This window comes from Lucilia sericata, unplaced genomic scaffold, assembly GCF_015586225.1.
Source record: "Lucilia sericata isolate MDLA Ls3-8-SP2 unplaced genomic scaffold, ASM1558622v1 Contig006737F_arrow, whole genome shotgun sequence".
NCBI lineage: Eukaryota > Metazoa > Arthropoda > Insecta > Diptera > Calliphoridae > Lucilia > Lucilia sericata.
Genome location: NW_023997808.1, coordinates 1 through 17,137, shown reverse-complemented (window position 1 = coordinate 17,137; position 17,137 = coordinate 1). Strand labels below are relative to the sequence as shown.

At 30.2% G+C, this 17,137-nt stretch overlaps 3 protein-coding genes and 1 pseudogene across 3 annotated transcripts; 1 reads left to right on the top strand and 3 right to left on the bottom strand.

Annotated features, from left to right (window-relative positions):
- Positions 1 to 5: 5 nt before the first annotated feature.
- On the bottom strand, positions 6 to 2,696 carry LOC119615661 (annotated as a pseudogene).
- Positions 2,697 to 2,940: 244 nt separating this feature from the next.
- LOC119615659 (MORN repeat-containing protein 3-like) lies at positions 2,941 to 5,976 on the bottom strand. The gene is given in 7 exon segments (XM_037971668.1): positions 2,941 to 3,155; positions 3,213 to 3,299; positions 4,860 to 5,020; positions 5,023 to 5,043; positions 5,104 to 5,157; positions 5,160 to 5,475; positions 5,477 to 5,976. Coding segments are annotated over 7 exon segments (843 nt in total). The 5' UTR covers positions 5,546 to 5,976; the 3' UTR covers positions 2,941 to 3,020.
- A 2,044-nt stretch (positions 5,977 to 8,020) lies between these two features.
- LOC119615660 lies at positions 8,021 to 9,867 on the bottom strand. The gene is given in 6 exon segments (XM_037971669.1): positions 8,021 to 8,367; positions 8,436 to 8,799; positions 8,855 to 9,067; positions 9,069 to 9,352; positions 9,411 to 9,589; positions 9,661 to 9,867. Coding segments are annotated over 6 exon segments (1,275 nt in total). The 5' UTR covers positions 9,699 to 9,867; the 3' UTR covers positions 8,021 to 8,170.
- A 2,864-nt stretch (positions 9,868 to 12,731) lies between these two features.
- On the top strand, positions 12,732 to 13,623 carry LOC119615658 (fibrinogen-like protein 1). Its single transcript, XM_037971667.1, is given in 4 exon segments — positions 12,732 to 12,739; positions 12,826 to 13,377; positions 13,433 to 13,475; positions 13,477 to 13,623. Coding segments are annotated over 4 exon segments (699 nt in total). The 3' UTR covers positions 13,573 to 13,623.
- Positions 13,624 to 17,137: the final 3,514 nt, after the last annotated feature.

The following is a 17,137-nucleotide window of genomic DNA, read 5'->3' as shown; positions in this document are numbered from 1 at the left end:
ATAATATTGCGCATTTGTCGAACAGCCGTTACCAGACGTGGTTCACAGCCAGCACTTAAAGCCAAATAGTTTTCGGGAGATGCTTTTAGCAAAGTTAGAATTGGGTAAGCGAAGTATTAGAGTTAAACCCAATTCATCTACAACACTTGCCAGATATTCAATATCCACGGACAATTGTTTAGAAGCTGAACTTGTTAGGGATTTGATTTGCAAAATTTGTGATTGATATAAACACAACATTGAGCCACTACTAGAGATAGTAAAATATCAGCACTTGGTATGGGTTGGGAATATTTAATGTGACACATTTCCAAGGCCTGTTGAGGAGTGTTGAAGGTGACAGTAGTAAAGGTTCCAAATGTTGTGGTAATGTTAGTAAATATTGGCCTATTTGTGTTATACTTTCTTGTGGGGCAAAACTAAAGGCAGGCATATCCTGCACATGTCCCTGGGATAATTCTGTTGGTGGCTGTATTTTCGAGAGATGTGAATCCAAAGGTTGTAAAAGTATGTTTAGAGTTATATCATGAGTTTCAATAAAATGTGTTTTCAAAGCATCGTATATATTGGCAAATATACCCACGGAAGCAGAGCTAGCATCTTGATTCGTTTCCAAACGTTTTTTGCTGAAACTCGGCGATCGAGTTTAGAATACGTTGCTGTTCTGCCGACTCAAAAGTTTGATAAATATTTATATTGGACAATTGATTTTCCTTTAATTTAAGCTCCAAAGTTGTTAAACGTTCCTGCAATGTTTTCTCAAATTTTTGTAATTTCTGCTGGAAATCAGCCCAAACATTCTAGCAAAGCCAGTGTATATTGCAACATAGACCAATTGCTATCAGTGTTGGGGTTATTTGCAGAATTTCCCAAATTAAGAGAAAGTTGTCTTTGGGTTTTAGAGAATTGTTCCATTAAACGTTTAAATATACCACCCAGTAAATTGATCAGCTTGCAGAGGGCCAAATCCTGGTAATATTTGAACATCTGTTAAGGGATTCATGTAACCAAGTGAAAAGTTTACTGGTTATATCCTTCAAATGGCGTACAGCATCACTGGCATGAGGCTGAGTAGTCAAAACCCGATCCACTTGAGTAGAAAGTTGTGTCTCTTCAAGCCTGGGATATTGCTGTATGAATTTATGGAAATATTCATAGATGGAGAGACCCAATTGCTGTTTTAACTCTTTGCTTAAATGAATCGAAGACTGTTCCATATAAGCATTCAATTGCAAAACAAATTATGATTTGCTTGGGCAAATAGTTGCAGCAAATCCAAACGTTCATTGCAAGTTTTTAGCAGTTGTAATATGTGATTATCTCGCGTAGGTTGCAGGGCTGGCAAGAGTTCAGCTAGCAAAACAAATGGCTGCTGTTGAGCATCTTCATCCTCGAATACCTGTGAACACCATTTCACTGTCGTTGACAATTTTCCAGCAATTGATCATAGAAGAGAGTAAGAAAATGTTGTTGTTGACTGGCCGTTTCAGTTGCTTGCAATTCCAAGGTCTGTTTCCATTGCTGCTGGAGAGCAGTTTTCTGTACAGCACGATAGTATTGCAGTAGTTGGGGTTTTCTTTGTATTGCTGCAAAAATGCTGACATAACGTTGAGCCTGCTCTATGCCTCCTTCGGCAAAGCACTGTACAACATTTGGTGAGGCCAATGCTTCGAGACGATTCTTGAAGTCTTCAACTTGTGAGTGGCGATCGGAATGGCCGGGTAGTTGCTCTTGGGCTTGTAAACTTTTTTGTAAAGCTGATATTTTGTCGCAAACACTCTGAAAAGGGATGTTTGGAATAGAATTTCGACAAATTTTTGTATATGTATATGGAAAATGTTCGATATATTTTTTTCTTTTTAAGGAAAATTTTCGATAAATTTTACCTTTTTGTAGAAAATTATCGATAAATTTTGACTTTTGTAGAAAATGTTTGAAAAATTTTCTTTTATAGAATTTTTTCGATAAATTGTTGCTTTTAATAGAAAAAATTCTATAAGTTATTGCTTTTTATAAAAAAATTTCGTTAAAATGTCTTTTATAGAAAAATATCTTTAATTTTCTATTTTTAAAGAAAATTTTCCTAATTTTTGAAAATATTTACCAAATCCTTACCTTCAAATCATTCCTCTCAAAACTATCCTCCAACTCGGCTATTAAATTACCCCAACCATCGGATTCTTGCAGTGACTCCTTTGCTGTCTGCAACTTTGTTTGCATTGTATTCAAACGTTCCAACGTAGCCATGCATTCACCAGTTTCCTCTTGCACTGCGGCCACTTCTTGACGCATAATCAACATTCGCTGTTGTAATTCCTTGACATCATTGTGGAGATTTTTAGCATCTTTAACTACTCGGGCATACTGGCCACCAATTGTTGACTACTCTCTTCGATGGCATAGTTCACTTGTTGGACGTACAATTGCAGTTTGGAAACATAATTGTTAATAAATTCTACTGCTAACTCCGTATCACCACCGGTGTTGGTTTCCACAGCTTTGGAAGTTTTTACATCATCCCCTGCGAATTTTTTAAAATTATCATTAATCCAATTGACTGCATCAAATTTGTCTTCGGATAAAGCAGAAATATCCATTTTTATTTAAATTTATTACAATTAAAACATTTAAAAGAAAATTTTGTTGTGAAAACAAATTGATGATGTTGGAATTAGTTTTGTTTTCAATTTTTTGCTTTTGTTCTAAAAACACTATAAAAACGTCATCAACAGCTGTTAACAACACAGTGTTGTATTTACAAAAGAATGTACTAATAGTAATAAAATAAGTTGACATCACTATTTTATATACGAGAAACCCTAGACAACAACCTGTTAATATAATATGATTCTGTTAAGAACAGAATCACAGGTAAATTCTGTTAAGAACAGAATCACAGGTATATTCCACAGTTCCTAGCAGATTTCTAAAGAATTTCTATTATTAAAGAATATTTTTTTTATTAGTTCAAAAAATCAAACGTAAAATTATTGCGAAAAATTTCAAATATCTGTTAAAGTTTAAAATGTTTCAGGTTTTTTACAAGTTGACGAATATTGTACATCAATGGCAGGGATTTTTGAAGTTGTTGCATATTTTGGTTGCAGTTTCGCATAATTATTCATTTTGCGATTAAAATTTAAGCAAATTAGTTCCTAAAAGGGAAATTTTTAATATTTCCGAAATACTTTTTCAGATATAGACATACATACCTGCAGGGATTTTGATGGTTTATTAGTTTGATTTTTATATTTTCCAAATAAATCTCGTATAAAATCGGATGGATTCGCTAGCCGAAGCTAGAAAGATTACAAAATAAACAATAATTATGGAAAAATGTCGTTGAATTTTATTTTTTTTTTTAAACTTTCAAAAATTTTTTATTTTTATAGAAAATTATCGAAAAGATTTTTTTTTAGAAAATTATCAATAAGTATTCCTTTTTATGGACAATTTTCGATAAATTTTGTTTTTCTAGAAAATGTTTCATAAATATTCGATATTGATAGAAAATTTTCTATATATTTATAGAAGATTATCGATAAATTTTCTCTACTTTTAGAAATGATCGATAAATCATCTGTATTTATAGAAAATTTAGGAAAATTTTCTATACATATAGAAATTATCGATAAATTTACTATTTTTATAGAATATTTTCGATATAAATTTATTATTTTTATACAATTTTTCGATAAATTCACAAATTTTCTAGAAAATTTCGATAAATACACAAGTTTTTAAAAAATATTTTATTTTTCTAGAAAATTTTTGATAAATTTTAAATTTTTATATTATTTTTCGATAAATTTTCACTTCATATAGAAAATTTTCGATATATTTATTATTTTTATGGAAAATTTCTATAAATTTACTATTTCTATAGAAAATTATCGATTAAATTTACTATTTTTTATAGAAATTGTGGATATATTAACTGTTTTAATCAAAATTTGCAATAAATTTACTATTATTCGATTTTTTATAGAAAATTATCGACAAATTTGCTATTTTTATTGAAAATTTATACTGTTTTTATAAAAATTTATCGATTAATTTCCTATTTTTAAAATGTGAGATATATTTATGAAAAAAATTTACTATTTTTCGATTTTTATAGAAAATTTTCTATAAACTTATTATTTTTGTACAAAATTTTATAGAAAATTGTCTATAAATTTTCTATTTTTATAGAAAATTTTCGATAAATTTTCTATTTTTATAGGAAATTGTCTATAAATGTTCTATTTTTATTGAAAATTTTCGATAAGTTGTCTATTTTTATTGAAAATTTTCGATAAGTTGTCTATTTTTATAGAAAATTTTCGATAAGTTTTCTATTTTTATAGAAAATTTTCGATAAGTTTCTATTTTTATAGAAAATTTTCGATAAGTTTTCTATTTTTATAGAAAATTTTCGATAAATTTTCTATTTTTATAGAAAATTTTCGATAAATTTTCTATTTTATAGAAAGGTTTCGATAAATTTTCTATTTTTATAGAAAGGTTTCGATAAATTTTTATTTTTATAGAAAAGTTTCAATACATTTTTTATTTTTATAGAAAATTTTCAAAAAATTTTCTATTTTTCAATATAAAAAATTTTCCATAAATTTTTTTTTATTTATTTATAGAAAATGTTCGATAAGTGAACTATACTTTTATAAAAGTTTTCGAAAATTTTTTAATTTAATTTTTAATTTTCGATAAACTTTCTCTTTTCATAGGAAGTATTCGATAAATTTTCTATTTTTATAGAATGTTTTCGATAATTTTTTTAATTTTAATCGAAAATTTTCGATTAATTTTTTATTCAATATTCCAAGATGTTCAATATTTTGAGAAAAAAAAAAACTTACCTTTGGTATTGGATTTGCCGTAGGTTGTTCCGCCTGATTACGATATTCATCTTGCATCAACGAAACTTTGCATATATCACTTTCCCACATTCCCTTCTGTACCTGACCCGTTCGATTATGATAAAAAGTTCCTTCGCCCGATTTCAAACCTCTAGCAAATTGCCTTCATAGCGATTACCATTTGCTATAAGAAATTAAGCAATTCTTTTAAAGTTCACCTAATAAATTTTGTTTACCCAATTACCATAAAACATAATACCTAGACCATGATATGCATCAGCTTGCCATTCGCCCATAAAATATTACCATTTTTATACCATTTAATACCCAAACCATGACGTCGATTACTCTTCCACCAGCCATAGTAGACACCATCCTCGTAAAATTGTTTACCCTCACCCGATTTCATATCATCAAACCATTCCCCCATATATATGCGTTCCATTGTACCATCGTCCAAACGACGTCTCATCATACCATAACCATGACGTTTACCCCGAGACCATTGACCATCATATATCAAAGGTTTCTTCGACTCTTTGACACCATAACGATGATGTTGTGAATTTAACCAATAGCCATGATATGTTCCTCCGCCCGGATAATAGAATGTTTTGACGCCATCCAGTGCTTTCGGCTTTAATGTGATTTTTTAGTTCAAACGAGCGATAGCTGTGATTATTCATAACTAAACGTTAAAAATTTTTAGGGGGAAATTTTTTGTAGTAAGATAAAAAATGTTTCAAATAAAAACTATTTAAGTGACAACTTTATTTCAAGAGATTATTTCAGTATCGTTTACAATATAAGGGGGTAAAATATTACATCCATTAAATATTATGTTCAATGCTGCTGATTTTATAACTACGTTTGTGGACGTCCTCCTTTCCTTCACATGTTTGAATTTGAATTGATAAAATATGACAGCAACATATTGTCACCAGTCACGAAAGCGTTTACAGTGTCACTTTTACTTTTCTTGAAGAAAATTAATTGTATGTATGGGTGTTTTCCAAAGGGTGTTACAAAAAACAATCAGCGAAAGCCCAACAACTGAACTAGATCTAAATTAGAACTAATCCTGAACTAGAGCTGAACCAGAATGAACTTGAATTGAACTAGAACTGAACTGGAACAGAACTAAACCAGAATTAGAATTGAACTAGAACTAAACTAAGAACTGACTAGAACTGAACTAGAACTAACTAGAAACTGAACTAGAACTAAACTAGAACTGAACTAGAAACTGACTAGAACTGAACTAGAACTGAACTAGAACTGAACTAGAACTGAACTAGAACTGAACTAGAACTGAACTAGAACTGAACTAGAACTGAACTAGAACTGAACTAGAACTGAACTAGAACTGAACTAGAACTGAACTAGAACTGAACTAAAACTGAACTAGAACTGAACAGAACTGAACTAGAACTGAACTAGAAACTAAACTAGAACTGGACTAGATCTGAACTAGAACGAACTAGAACTGAACTAGAACTGAACTAGAACTGAACTAGAACTGACCTAGAACTGAACTAGAACTGAACTAGAACTGAACTGAACTAGAACTGAACCAGAACTGAACTAGAACTGAACTAGAACTGAACTAGCACTGAACTAGAACTGACCTAGAACTGAACTAGAACTGAACTAGAACTGACTAGAACTAGAACTGAACTAGAAACTGAACTAGAACTGAACTAGAACTGAACTAGAACTGAACTAGAACTGAACTAGAACTGAACTAGAACTGAACTAGAACTGAACTAGAACTGAACTAGAACTGAACTAGAACTGAACTAGAACTGAACTAGAACTGAACTAGAAACTGAACTAGAACTGAACTAGAACTGAACTAGAACTGAACTAGAACTGAACTAGAACTGAACTAGAACTGACTAGAACTGAACTAGAACTGAACTAGAACTGAACTAGAACTGAACTAGAACTGAACTAGAACTGAACTAGAACTGAACTAGAACTGAACTAGAAACTGAACTAGAACTGAACTAGAACTGAACTAGAAACTGAACTAGAACTGAACTAGAACTGAACTAGAACTGAACTAGAACTGAACTAGAACTGAACTAGAACTGAACTAGAACTGAACTAGAACTGAACTAGAACTGAACTAGAACTGAACTAAAACTGAACTAGAATTGAACTAGACGGACCTAGAACAGAACTAGAACTGAACTAGAACTGAACTAGAACTGAACTAGAACTAACTAGAACTGAACTAGAACTGAACTAGAACTGAACTAGAACTGAACTAGAAACTGAACTAGAACTGAACTAGAACTGAACTAGAACTGAACTAGAACTGAACTAGAACTGAACTAGAACTGAACTAGAACTGAACTAGAACTGAACTAGAACTGAACTAGAACTGAACTAGAACTGAACTAGAACTGAACTAGAACTAGAAACTGGACTAGAAATGAACTAGAAATGAACTAGAACTGAACTTGAACTGAACTAGAACTGAACTAGAACTGAACTAGAACTGAACTAGAACTGAACTAGAACTGAACTAGAACCTGAACTAGAACTGAACTAGAACTGAACTAGAACTGGAACTAGAAACTGAACTGAACTGAACTAGAACTGAACTAGAACTGAACTAGAAGTGAACTAAACTGAAACTAGAATGAATAAATGAACTGAACTAGAACTGAACTAGAACTGAACTAGAACTGAACTAGAAACTGAACTAGAACTGAACTAGAACTGAACTAGAACTGAACTAGAACTGAACTAGAACTGAACTAGAACTGAACTAGAACTGAACTAGAACTGAACTAGAACTGAACTAGAACTGAACTAGAACTGAACTAGAACTGAACTAGAACTGAACTAGAACTGAACTAGAACTGGACTAGAAATGAACTAGAAATGAACTAGAACTGAACTTGAACTGAACTAGAACTGAACTAGAACTGAACTGGAACTGAACTAGAACTGAAACTAGAACTGAACTAGAACTGAACTAGAACTGAACTAGAACTGAAACTAGAACTGAACTAGAACTGAACTAGAACTGAACTAGAACTGAACTAGAACTGAACTAGAACTGAACTAGAACTGAACTAGAACTGAACTAGAACTGAACTAGATCTGAACTAGAACTGAACTAGAACTAATCTACAACAAATCTACAACGGAACTAAAACTGAACTAGAACTGAACAAAAACTCAATTAGAATTGAACCATCTAGAACTGTATTAGAACTGAACTGGAAACTTTAAATATTGAATTTATTCAAATCGCTTAGTGAAAAGACAATTTTAAAATCAAAAAAATTTTAAAATTATTCTAAAAGTCCTCGTCTTGCCAACCAGGGCAAAATTTGTTCTGTATGTTCTTTAAAAGAATCATTTAAAAATAACGATCTACGATATTCTTCTGCTTCGGGTGAATCATGCATCAATAAATCCATATTACATTCCGCTTCGGACTTCGGTTCGTATAAACACATTGACAAACCGTTAAAAACTGTAGCGAAACCTTGAAAGATAAATTTTAAAATTTATTACTTTCTAGACAATTGAAAATTGAGTAGAACATAACTTTACCAATATAACCGTATTTCAATAGGTCGATATGCAATTCCTTAAGACTGGGAATTTTACCAGAATATTTTAATATTTTCAATTGTTTTGTTAAATGTTCATGATAGAAACTTATAAAATAATCGAAATATTTTAGTTTAATATCCAATTGAGTGGCAGACAATAGAAACATATAGAGATCCAAAGTGGGTGAACCATATTTGCATAATTGAAAATCGATAAAATAGGTCTCTTGTATTTGATCTTTTGAATGTTGAAACATAACATTATTCAGCCAAAAGTCACCATGATTTAGAACATTAAAATCTTGGGGATTTGTGGTACTGGCAGCTATGCTTAGATCTAAATAATTATCCAATAATTTAGGCTGGAAGATTCAGTTTATTAGACTAATTACTGATTATATATTTTCCACTACTTACTATCAAATCAATATATTCCTCATGCCCCTTATATTCCTTAATATAATCATAGTAATAATCAATTTTAACATTTTCATATAACGATCGTGTCTCTTCGGAAAACATATGCTGTTCGAACATAGGCTCATATGATCCATAGACTTCAACATAACGTGCTGATACAGCATGAAATTTAGCTAACTTTTTTAGAACTATTTTCGTATACTCCAAGTTTTAAACCCACCAAACGATTTTGTAGACCAAAACCCAAACAACTTAAGTCTTCTAATATAATAGCATTCTCATCTAAACCTTCAGTTTTGGGTAAAATAAAATATTTAGGAGCAAATGTTATATTAACCCCCTGCTCTCTATACAGCCTTTCAAAACGTGGTAGTATTTCACGGTATACAGCAATTTCCTTGGGGAATAAAGACCATAAGTGATCGATAAATTCAGATTCTCCCGAGGGTAAGGGTGTTTTTAATATGTAGTTAAGAGTTTTACTAGAATTATCAGCTATTTTATAAAACAATTATTTAATTGATTATTTTTTTAGAATCATTTCTAATTTTACCTAAAATAACCTCCAATTTAATTCTCATCAAATTTGAGGCATAGTTTTCACCCGATTTCGTAGATGTTTTCACCGAAAATGTTTGTAAACTTTGAAAATTTTTTAGATTTTGTTTTAAAAATTCTGTAAAATACTCTTTATTAATCCACGATGGCAAAGTTTGAGATTCTGTATTTAAACTGTGAAATAAATTCGAAAAAAAAGCAATTTATTTTAAGATATCTTAGCATTTAAACATTTCAACACTTACTCTTTAATTTTCTTTTCCAATTGTATTGAGTTTTCCATATTTTCCAAAAGTATTGCGTGTGTTTATAACTCTAGAATATGTGTAATTATTTTCAATTATTATGATCAAGATTTATTCAGAGCTTAATGAAACAGCTGACAGAATATATCCGTTAAATTGTAATCAAACTTTATTCGATGCTAAACAAAAGACAACTGTTTGTTTAGCTCTTATTCTCAGATAAATTTTAATTTAAAATTTTCTAATATAAATCTTTATATATGGAGATTTCAATGCATTATTGCAGGTATGGACAATTGATATTTCCCACTTAGAGAATACTTTTTTATTGTCTATCATAATGGGGAACTTTAATGTTTGTAAGGTCCAAAAATAAGAGAGCACTTACTGTTTGAAATAAGAATGAAAAAATATTATTAAATTTTCCAACCCCGACTTTAATATGCACATATGTATGTATGTATGTATGTATATGTATTTATGTATATTTACATTTGAGTATACATATTTGCTAAATTTTTAAATTAATAGTAATCAACTACACCGTTTTCATTTGAAAAATTTTGATTTTGAAATTTCAACTGAAGTTGAGATTTTGAATTCAGAATAAATTTGATTGATAATCACATTTTTTCATTTGAAATTCGGAAGAGAACAATTATTTTCCAAATATCGGATGAATAATCCTATTTTCAATTGTGCTTTTCTTAATTCGAGATGAAAATTTTCAATTTCAGTTATAGTTCAGTTCTAATTCAGCTGTAGTACAGTTCTAGTTCAGTTTTAGTTCAGTTCTAGTTCAGTTCTAGTTAAGTTCTAGTTCAGTTCTAGTTCAGTTCTAGTTCAATTCTAGTTCAGTTCTAGTTCAGTTATAGTTCAGTTCTAGTTCAGTTCTAGTCAGTTCTAGTTCAGTTCTAGTTTAGTTCTAGTTCAGTTCTAGTTCAGTTCTAGTTCAGTTCTAGTTCAGTTCTAGTTCAGTTTCTAGTTCAGTTCTAGTTCAGTGCTAGTTCAGTTCTAGTTCAGTTCTAGTCAGTTCTAGTTCAGTTCTAGTTTAGTTCTAGTTCAGTTCTAGTTCAGTTCTAGTTGTAGTTTCTGTTCAGTTCTAGTTCAGTTCTAGTTCAGTTCTAGTTCAGTTCTAGTTCAGTTCTAGTTCAGTTCTAGTTCAGTTCTAGTCAGTTCTAGTTCAGTTCTAGTTCAGTTCTAGTTCAGTTCTAGTTCAGTTCTAGTTCAGTTCTAGTTCAGTTTAGTTCAGTTCTAGTTCAGTTCTAGTTCAGTTCTAGTTCAGTCTAGTTCAGTTCTCGTTCAGTTCTAGTCAGTTCTATTTCAGTTCTAGTTCAGTTCTAGTTCAGTTCTAGTTCAGTTCTAGTTCCGTTCTAGTCAGTCTAGTTCAGTTCTAGTTCAGTTCAGTTCTAGTTCAGTTCTAGTTCAGTTCTAGTTCAGTTCTAGTTCAGTTCTAGTTCAGTTCTAGTTCAGTTCTAGTTCAGTTCTAGTTCAGTCTAGTTTCAGTTCTAGTCAGTTCTAGTTCAGTCTAGTTCAGTTCTAGTTCAGTTCTAGTTCAGTTTCTAGTTCAGTTCTAGTTCAGTTTCTAGTCAGTTCTAGTTCAGTTCAGTTCAAGTTTAGTCAGTTCTAGTTCAGTTCTAGTTAGTTCTAGTTCAGTTCTAGTTCAGTTCTAGTTCCGTTCTAGTTAAGTTCTAGTTCAGTTCTAGTTCAGTTCTAGTTCAGTTCTAGTTCAGTTCTAGTTTCAGTCTAGTTCAGTTCTTCAGTTCTAGTTCAGTTCTAGTTCAGTTTCATTAGTTCAGTCATCTTCTAGTTCAGTTCTAGTTAGTTCTAGTTCAGTTCTAGTTCAGTTCTAGTTCAGTTCTAGTTCAGTTCTAGTTAGTTCTAGTTCATTTCTAGTTCAGTTCTAGTTTCTAGTTTAGTTCTAGTTCAGTTCTAGTTCAGTTCTAGTTCAGTTCTAGTTCAGTTCTAGTTCAGTTCTAGTTCAGTTCTAGTTCAGTTCTGGTTCAGTTCTAGTTCAGTTCTAGTTCAGTTCTAGTTCAGTTCTAGTTCAGTTCAAGTTCAGTTCTAGTTCAGTTATAGTTCAGTTATAGTTCAGTTATAGTTCAGTTCTAGTTCAGTTTCTAGTTCAGTTCTAGTTCAAGTTCTAGTTCAGTTCTAGTTCAGTTTCTAGTTCAGTTTTAGTTCAGTTCTAGTTCAGTTCTAGTTCAGTTCGAGTTCAGTTCTAGTTCAGTTCTAGTTCAGTTCTAGTTCAGTTCTAGTTCAGTTTAGTTCAGTTCTAGTTCAGTTCTAGTTCAGTTCTAGTTCTGTTCTAGTTCAGTTCTAGTTCAGTTCTAGTTCAGTTCTAGTTCAGTTCTAGTTTAGTTCTAGTTCAGTTCTAGTTCAGTTCTGGTTTAGTTCAGTTCTAGTTCAGTTCTAGTTCAGTTCTAGTTCAGTTCTAGTCAGTTCTAGTTCAGTTCTAGTTCAGTTCTAGTTCAGTTCTAGTTCAGTTCTAGTTCAGTTCTAGTTCAGTTTCTAGTTCAGTTTCTAGTTCAGATCTAGTTCAGATCTAGTTCAGTTCTAGCTTAGTTCTAGTTCAGATCTGGTTCTAATTCTGTACTAGTATTGTTCTAATTATGTTGTAGTTCATTTCAAATATAATCGGATTATCTTTTAATAGTACTTATAATTATGAATTAAAACCCAATTACTCAGAGATCTGGTCACTTTAAACGTTATCAATTCTTTTCAATTGGTACTTTTTACACACATAATATTCATACATATTTATTTTCAATTAAAATACATATTTCAAGTAAATAAACAAATTATTTACAATAATCTACACTAAATTAAAAATTCATTTCAACGATCACACAGTATTCTAAACATGAGGATGCAAATAAAAATTTGTTTAATATTAATTATATTCTATAATTTCGTAAATGGAATACAAACTTTGGATTTAAATAAAGCAAGTATTTGAAGAATAATTTCAAATAAAATTTAATTGAACAATTTTCTTTAAATAGAACTCCGATGAAATAGAAATTTTAAAACTACTATTCGGCAAATTGAATAAAATCTTAGAAGAAATGACGAAGTAAAAACTGATTTGAAGAATATTAAAACCAAGTGAGTAATTGTTTTTATATTGAATTAAAAATAGTTAATCAATTATTCCCGCAGAATTCAACAACTGGAAGATAAATTACAGCAACCTTCTGCTACTTCCACCACCTCCATATCTAATGACAAACAAAATCTTATAGCTTGCAATATCAAGAGCCTAACAGATAATTCCTTCTCAAAATCCCCTGATAATTACTGTTTCGGTAACAATTGGAATGTCATACAAAGACGTACAGATGGTTCGGAGAATTTTCAACGTGATTGGAATGATTATAAACAAGGTTTTGGCAATAAATCAAATGAATTCTTTGCGGGTCTAGAAAAAATACATCGTCTTACTTCGGAAAAACCTCATGAATTGTTGGTGGTTATGCAGGATTTCGATAATGACAAACGTTATGCAAGATATGATCATTTCGAAATTGGTGGTGAAGATCAGCAATATGTTTTAAAATCGTTGGGTGTATACAGTGGCAATGCTGGTGATTCTTTAACTTATCACAAAGGCTCGAAATTCTCGACCAAGGAAAGGGATAATGATCAGCATGCGGATTTTAATTGTGCAGAAAAATTTCAAAGTGCTTGGTGGTTTAAAGCCTGTCATGAAAGGTGAATTTATGAAATGTGTTTATTATGATTCTTTTAATTTATTTTAATTTCTTAGCAATTTAAATGGCTGCTATAGCAATGCTAATTTAAAGGATTCTAAAAGTGCCATCGCAATGTGGTATTCATTGGAAAACGTTTCGTGGCCAGTGGTATTCTTTAAAATTTGTTGAGATGATGATAAGACCTAAAGTTTAATAATTGTTTTAAATGTTAATCATAGTAGTATTAAAAGTATAAAATATGGAAGTTGTTTTTACTTTTGTCGAATTTTATCTTACATTGACCAATAGTCCAACTATACTATTGAATAGACTATACTATAAACTATACTAAAGACTAGACTATAGAATAGACTAGACTGTAGATTAGGCTATAGGACTATATACTAGACTATATACTAGACTATATACTACACTATATACTACACTACACCATAGACTAGAATATAAACTAGACTTTAGAGTAGACTATAGCGTATTCCATAGAATAGACATTCCCGTCTAGCAACAAATCTAGCAACAAGAATAGACTAGACTATAGACTACACTGTAGACTACAGGCTAGATTATAGACTATAGTTAGTTAGTCAGTTAGTTAGTTAGGTAGTTAGTTAGTTAGTAGTTAGTTAGTTAGTTAGTTAGTTAGTTAGTAGTTAGTTAGTTAGTTAGTTAGTTAGTTAGTTAGTAGTTTTAGTTAGTTAGTTAGTTAGTTAGTTAGGTTAGTTAGTTAGTTAGTAGTTAGTTAGTTAGTTAGTTAGTTAGTTAGTTAGTTAGTTAGTTAGTTAGGTAGGTTAGTTAGTTAGTTAGTTAGTTAGTTAGTTAGTTAGTAGTTAGTTAGGTAGTTAGTTAGTTAGTTAGTTAGTTAGTTAGTTCGTTAGTTAGTTAGTTAGTTAGTTAGTTAGTTTAGGTAGTTAGTTAGTTAGTTAGTAGTTAGGTAGTTAGTTAGTTAGTTAGTTAGTTAGTAGTTAGTTAGTAGTTAGGTAGCTAGTTAGTAGGTAGTTAGTTAGTTAGTTAGTTAGTTAGTTAGTTAGTTAGTAGTAGTTAGTTAGTTAGTTAGTTAGTTAGTAGTAGTTAGGTAGTTAGTTAGTTAGTTAGTTAGTTAGTTAGTAGTTAGTTAGTTAGTAGTTAGTTCGTTAGTTCGTTAGTTTAGTTAGTTAGTTAGTTAGTTAGTTAGTTAGTTAGTTAGTTAGTTAGTTAGTTAGTTAGTAGTTAGTTGTTAGTTAGTTAGTTAGTTAGGTAGTTAGTTAGTTAGTTAGTTAGTTAGTTAGTAGTAGTAGTTAGTTAGTTAGTTAGTTAGTTAGTTAGTTAGTTAGTTAGTTAGTTAGTTAGTTAGTTAGTTAGTTAGTTAGTTAGTTAGTTAGTTAGTTAGTTAGTTAGTTAGTTAGTTAGTTAGTAGTTAGTTAGTAGTTAGTTAGTTAGGTTAGTAGTTAGTTAGTTAGTTAGTAGTTAGTTAGTTAGTTGTTAGTTAGTTAGTTGTTTGTTAGTTAGTTAGTTAGTTAGTTATAGTTAGTTAGTTATTTAGTTAGTTAGTAAGTTCGTTTGTTAGTTAGTTAGTTAGTTAGTTAGTTAGTTAGTTAGTTAGTTAGTTAGTTAGTTAGTTAGTTAGTTAGTAGTTAGTTAGTTAGTTAGTTAGTTAGTTAGTTAGTTAGTTAGTTAGTAGTTAGTTAGTTAGTTAGTTAGTTAGTTAGTTAGTTAGTTAGTTAGTTAGTTAGTTAGTTAGTTAGTAGTTAGTTAGTTAGTTAGTTGAGTTAGTTAGTTAGTTAGTTAAATAGTTAGTAGTTAGTTAGTTAGTTGGTTAGTTAGTTAGTAGTTAGTTAGTTAGTTAGTTAGTTAGTTAGTAGTTAGTTAGTTAGTAGTAGTTAGTTAGTAGTTAGTTAGTTAGTTAGTTAGTTAGTTAGTTAGTTAGTTAGTTAGTTAGTTAGTTAGTTAGTTAGTTAGTTAGTTAGTTAGTTAGTTAGTTAGTTAGTAGTAGTTAGTTAGTTAGTAGTTAGTTAGTTAGTTAGTTAGTACTTAGTTAGTTCGTTAGTTAGTTGTAGTAGTTAGTTAGTTAGTTAGTTAGTTAGTTAGTTAGTTAGTTAGTTAGTTAGTTAGTTAGTAGTTAGTAGTTAGTTAGTTAGTTAGTTAGTTAGTTACTTAGTTAGTTAGTTAGTTACTTAGTTAGTTAGTTAGTAGTTAGTTAGTTAGGTAGTTAGTAGTTTAGTTAGTTAGTTAGTTAGTAGTTAGTGTTAGTTAGTTAGTTAGTTAGTTAGTTAGTAGTTAGTTAGTTAGTTAGTTAGTTAGTTAGTAGTTAGGTAGTTAGTAGTTAGTTAGTAGTTAGTTAGTTAGTTAGTTAGTTAGTTAGTTAGTTAGTTAGTTAGTAGTTAGTTAGTTAGTTAGTTAGTAGTTAGTTAGTTAGTAGTTAGTTAGTTAGTTAGTTAGTTAGTAGTTAGTTAGTTAGTTAGTTAGTTAGTTAGTTAGTTAAATAGTAGTTAGTAGTAGTTAGTTAGTTAGTTAGTAGTTAGTTAGTAGTTAGTTAGTAGTTAGTTAGTTAGTAGTTAGTTAGTTAGTTGGTTAGTTAGTTAGTTAGTTAGTTAGTTAGTTAGTTAGTAGTTAGTTAGTTAGTTAGTTAGTTAGTTAGTTAGTTAGTTAGTTAGTTAGTTAGTTAGTTAGTAGTTAGTTAGTTAGTTAGTTAGTTAGTTAGTTAGTTAGTTAGTAGTTAGTTAGTAGTTAGTTAGTTAGTTAGTTAGTAGTAGTTAGTTAGTTAGTTAGTTAGTTAGTTAGTTAGTTAGTTGTTAGTTAGTTAGTTAGTTAGTTAGTTAGTTAGTTAGTTAGTAGTTAGTTAGTTAGTTAGTTAGTTAGTTAGTTAGTTAGTAGTTAGTTAGTAGTTAGTTAGTTAGTTAGTTAGTTAGTTAGTTAGTTAGTTAGTTAGTTAGTTAGGAGTTAGTTAGTAGTTAGTTAGTTAGTTAGTTAGTTCGTTAGTTAGTTAGTTAGTTAGTTAGTAGTTAGTTACTTAGTTAGTTAGTTAGTTAGTTACTTAGTTAGTAGTAGTTACTAGTTAGTTAGTTAGTTAGTAGTTAGTTAGTTAGTTAGTTAGTTAGTTAGTTAGTTAGTTAGTTAGTTAGTTAGTTAGTAGTTAGTTAGTTAGTAGTTAGTTAGTTAGTTAGTTAATAGTAGTAGTTAGTTAGTTAGTTAGTTAGTTAGTTAGTTAGTTAGTTAGTAGTTAGTTAGTTAGTAGTTAGTTAGTTAGTAGTTAGTAGTTAGTTAGTAGTAGTTAGTTAGTAGTAGTTAGTTAGTTAGTTAGTTAGTTAGTTAGTAGTTAGTTAGTTAGTTAGTTAGTTAGTTAGTTAGTTAGTAGTTAGTTAGTTAGTTAGTTAGTTAGTTAGTAGTTAGTTAGTAGTTAGTTAGTTAGTTAGTTAGTTAGTTGTTAGTTAGTAGTTAGTTAGTAGTTAGTTAGTTAGTTAGTTAGTTAGTTAGTTAGTTAGTAGTAGTTAGTGTTAGTTAGTTAGTTAGTTAGTTAGTTAGTTAGTAGTAGTTAGTTAGTAGTTAGTTAGTTAGTAGTTAGTTAGTTAGTTAGTTAGTAGTTAGTTAGTTAGTTAGTTAGTAGTTAGTTAGTTAGTTAGTTAGTTAGTTAGTTAGTTAGTTAGTTAGTTTAGTTAGTTAGTTAGTTAGTTAGTTAGTTTGAAAGGAGGATGTATACATCAAATCCTAAGAAATACACCTAGACTTCTATCGGGCCTGTTGTTCACTCCTTAATCCGTGCGTTAAGTGGGAATCGAATCCAC